The sequence below is a fragment of the Austrofundulus limnaeus genome, unplaced genomic scaffold (assembly GCF_001266775.1).
Source record: "Austrofundulus limnaeus strain Quisiro unplaced genomic scaffold, Austrofundulus_limnaeus-1.0 Scaffold969, whole genome shotgun sequence".
Lineage (NCBI taxonomy): Eukaryota > Metazoa > Chordata > Actinopteri > Cyprinodontiformes > Rivulidae > Austrofundulus > Austrofundulus limnaeus.
Window position 1 is genome coordinate 35,460 of NW_013953371.1, and position 4,933 is coordinate 40,392.

The window sequence follows — 4,933 nt, forward strand, 5'->3', positions numbered from 1 at the left end:
AATACATGAGATCATATTATACATGAGATCAAATACATGAGATCATATTATACATGAGATCAAATACATGAGATCATATTATACATGAGATTGTATTATACATGAGATTGTATTATACATGAGATCATATTATACATGAGATCATATGCATGAGATCATATTATACATGAGATTGTATTATACATGAGATTGTATTATACATGAGATTGTATTATACTCGGATAAATATGGTATAACAGTAGCTATAAGTAGGTATAATGATAAAGATTGTTCTGAAACAGTTTGTTTTGTTCACAGCAACATCCACTTTAGGTTGGCTTCAAATGAACTGTCAAAGTAAACTAAAAGAAAATGACTGAACACAGAAGCATTTAGCAGCAGAAATGAACATTATTAAACTGTAACAACATCTTTGTGCTGTTTGTGTGTCAGGCCCTGGTGGAGAAGGTGGTGGTTCTGCGCCATGCAGTGGAACAGACCCAGCAGTCTGCTCCTGCAGCTGTCGGCATCCTGCTGGCAGAGAAGATGAGTCAGTATGCCAACCTGCTGGCTTCACAAGGCTGCCTGTCTACTGCCATCACCTACCTGCCCAGCAACACCAACCAGGTGTGTTACACAACCACAGCTGTTCACACCAAATGTCACTGCAGCAGTCGGCAACTAGATGTAGACTCAAAATCGTGATAAAATTGGAAATTTTGCAGTTGCATTTTAGTGATTAAGACCAAACATGAGTGTTCAGATATCTTTTCAGCTTATATTTTTATACGTAGCAAGTGAGCTAATTTTCATGTGCACAGCTTGTAAAACTGTATTCAAGGATTGTTATGTTGTCCCCACTTTGACAGCCACCCATGTTTACTTCTACTAATGTACACTTTACACTTGGAGCCATTTTTAAATTCATTTCTTAGGTGTGGACTTATTCTAATAGTAAAGCTGAGCTCGTATAGAGGTAAATTTGTTTTTTTACTATTCAATCAAAACAAAAAAATGACCTTGAAGGGATCCATGATTAGTTGTAACATTAGACATTATTTAATAAACATATTTTAACTGTAAAATAAAGACTGTAAAAATACTGTAAACCAGTGGTGCCCAACCTTTTTTTGAACCAAGAGCTACTTTTGAATTCGGCAGTTTGCCGAGAGCTACTTGTCCAGTCTCAGTATAAAAAAACATAATATTGTCTCCCTACTCCTCACTTCTTTAAAGTAAATAAAACAGAACGTAATGTGTTGCTGGTTTTATTTAATTTAAAGTATTATCAAACAAAACTATCTACTTAACCATTTATTTACTTACAAAAAAAGATAAAATCCTTACTTAACTCCTGACAGAGAAACAGAAAAGTGATGCTCGAACAAAAAAGATCATTTTTTTACCTCCTTCAGTTAGTACTCACTGTAACATGTGAGCTGTGAGGGCTGGAAACCTGCACACTGTGAACCACAGAGTCAAATAACTTTGGAGCACGGGAACTCGTCTCCATTTATTCAAANGTAAAAATACTGTAAACCAGTGGTGCCCAACCTTTTTTTGAACCAAGAGCTACTTTTGAATTCGGCAGTTTGCCGAGAGCTACTTGTCCAGTCTCAGTATAAAAAAACATAATATTGTCTCCCTACTCCTCACTTCTTTAAAGTAAATAAAACAGAACGTAATGTGTTGCTGGTTTTATTTAATTTAAAGTATTATCAAACAAAACTATCTACTTAACCATTTATTTACTTACAAAAAAAGATAAAATCCTTACTTAACTCCTGACAGAGAAACAGAAAAGTGATGCTCGAACAAAAAAGATCATTTTTTTACCTCCTTCAGTTAGTACTCACTGTAACATGTGAGCTGTGAGGGCTGGAAACCTGCACACTGTGAACCACAGAGTCAAATAACTTTGGAGCACGGGAACTCGTCTCCATTTATTCAAAGAACTCTCCTCTCTTCTCTCCATACAGGGGAGGAAAAACAAAACAAAAATCTATCAGGGTCAACATGGCTACAAGAGTGCTGCCCTTTTTTTTTTTTTCAAAATCAAAGCACACAATATAAAACCGTCTTGCAGGCGGTTATAAAACCCGGTCCTGAGCTTCCAGGACCAGTTTCACCTGATCAGATCTGTTCCTTTTATTGCCTGGAAGTGATCCATCAGGTGGGTTTCTGAATTTTATGCATTTTTGCAGAAATATCGCCCGCCAGGAGGTTTCTGGCTAAATCCAGGCAGGAGAGCGGGTGCTGGATGTAGGACCATGATTCCACCTCACTGGATCTCTTCCTTTTATTCCCCTGCATCAGCATAAGCAGCCCCATGCTGGAAATCAGCCGTTTCACCCGCTGGAGCTCGCCCAACAACTTTTGATTGCTTATATCTCTGCGGGGGAACGTCCCAGGAACTTGCAACCACCTCCAGGTTGTAGCGGAGATTCAGAACTTTAAAACAAACCATCTCCCGCCTGGATCCAACACTCAGAGCCGGCGTTAGAGACTCCGGAGTAAATTGAGTACTATATCACCCGCCAAAGCGCCTTTTTCGGCCAGTCGCTAGTTAATAGCTCCACGGGAGAACGTCCCAGGATCTTGTAACCACCTCCAGTTTGTAGAGGAGGACTGCAGCTTTCCAAGTCGTCTCACTTTCCTGGATCCGATGCTCAGAGCCCGCAGGAGAAACAAATGAAGGTTGAAATTTCCTCCCGAGAACGCGCATAAAATGCACTAAGTCATGCGTAATTTGCTTATAGCTCCGCGGGGCAATGTCACAGAGACTCCATTCAAGTATCAGCTTGTAGGGCAGAACCAGGGCTTTAAAAACCGACCAGCCATTCCGGGATCCGATGCTCCTAGCCCGGGGAGAGGGGCTAAAACCACCCCGGCGGGAGGTCAGATGGTGCGTATTTTGGAGGGTTTTTGGTTATAGCTCCGCGGGGGAACATTGCAGGGACTTCATTCAACTTTCACCTTGTAGGGTGGAACCAGAGCTTTCAAACAAGACCAGCCACTCTGGGATCCGATGCTCTGAGCCGGCGCTAGAGGCTCGGCAGCAAGGTTTCGCTTCGCAGGCACCTGGGAACCAGCTGGTGGGCGACCAGTCGCCCTCGAGCGACTGGTTGGGCACCCCTGCTGTAGGCTGTTCATTTTTTGGACTAGGCCATTTTATTTACATGCAAAGCATTCTGGGTAAATGATGATGTGGAACGTGTACGCTTGTATGCTGCAATACATGTGTGACACTACGTACATTTTTTCTTTTGTATTTCATTTTAACTTCTTACTGCTTATTGTATTTTTTCCTGACATCTATCTTTCATTTCTCTTTCATTCCTCATAATACTCATTTGGAATGACAAAAAAATCTTAAATTCTTGATTTAGTTTCATTATTCTGCACAAAATGTTACTGACTAATAAGGGTTAGGTTAGGCCAGGGGTGTCAAACTCCTGTCCTCGAGGGCCGCTATCCTGCATGTTTTAGAGGTTTTCTTGCTCCAACACACCAGATTTTGATCGCTGGGTAATTAACAGGCTTCTGCCCAATTTGAAGAGTTAATTCAATCACTGAATCAGGTGTGTTGGAGCTGGAAAACCTCTAAAACATGCAGGATAGCGGCCCTCGAGGACTGGAGTTTGACACCCCTGGGTTAGGCCAAATAATAAGGCGTTAACGTGCCCAGCACTTATATATTTTTATATATCAGATATATTTTTTATGTAGACAGATATTTAGAATCTCTTTTACACATTTAAGTGAAAAACTAGATATTTTAGTTGGACTGTACATTTCTTGTCTCTTGAATGACATGACTGAAACTGACCCATCATTTCTTCCATCCAGGTTGGCGTTCAGCAGCTGTACGAGCGTCTCAGTCGGGCTCTGGGGCAGCAGGCAGCTCAGGCTCCGGCCCACAGGGTTCAGTCTCAGCTGGCTGCCTGTCAGAACCAGCATCTGTACTCCCTGGTCCCACAGCCCACTGCTGCTGCTGCTGCTGGGCCCACAGCTGGTTCTGCACAGGCCCAGTATTTTCAACAGGTATGTTCCACCTGACCTGCTGTTAGCTGTAACCATGTAATGAAGTGGTTTATGGAGCTTTTATCAGTCATATCAGTTCTTTTCTATCCAAGGTTTAAATGACAATCTGTTACTTGATGATTGGATATAAATGAAAACAGAAACTGTTGATTTCAGTGTTTTTCTGGTTCTTGTTTAAACCTTGGCTCTGTTATGTTGACTGGTTTTAAAGGGATACTTCTGTTTATTCCAAGTAAGGTTGTGGAGATCAGGTACCTAAAACTTGCTGCTGCATGGGCTTTGCTTTGAGTAGTTATAAACATGACTCCTCTATGAAAATTTATTCTACGATACTATCTACTGCAGTTAAGGTAGTGATTGCCTATAACAACTCAAGGTTCCTACGCCATCTTTAAGAAAAGACTAGTTTCCAGATAATGAAGAATCCTAAAAAGCAATTTAAAAAAACTATTTGTTCCCAGTCTTTATTCTTTTTAGAAAGATAATCATTTTTTAATCAGATATTCAGCTCAAACTACACAATGCTTTCCATATTTAGTGTAAACAATATACATATGGGAGTACTTTACAAAATATTTAACATTGTTTAAACCTTTGTTAGGCATATTATTTGCCATATGATGCATATTATACATCTATTTAGCCACAAATTATCCCAGCCTTAAATCAAACTGCTTTTTGTATTTCACCTTTAACCAGTTTCACAAAGTAAAACTCGTGTAATGAAATATATTTTCAAACCAGTTCCTGTTTTCCAACTGTAAATATAAAGTACTGTATTTATTCAAGTATAATACGTAAAATTTACCGTTTTTATTCATGTATAATATGATCTCATGTATAATACGACCCCCCCTTTTTTTTTTGCTTAAAAAGCATCAAAAATTTGATCCTCAAACTACCTCCAATT

The 4,933-nt window shown here is 39.8% G+C and overlaps 1 protein-coding gene across 2 annotated transcripts in view; it reads left to right on the forward strand.

The window, feature by feature from the left end:
- The window catches only part of sec31a (SEC31 homolog A, COPII coat complex component), a 64,572-nt gene that overhangs the window by 34,794 nt on the left and 24,845 nt on the right, over positions 1-4,933 (forward strand). For both annotated transcript variants that reach the window (XM_014029901.1, XM_014029902.1), the window contains exons 19-20: positions 433-606; positions 3,829-4,023. In XM_014029901.1, the coding sequence (XP_013885355.1) occupies positions 433-606; positions 3,829-4,023 (369 nt within the window). The remainder of the gene's footprint in view (positions 1-432; positions 607-3,828; positions 4,024-4,933) is intronic.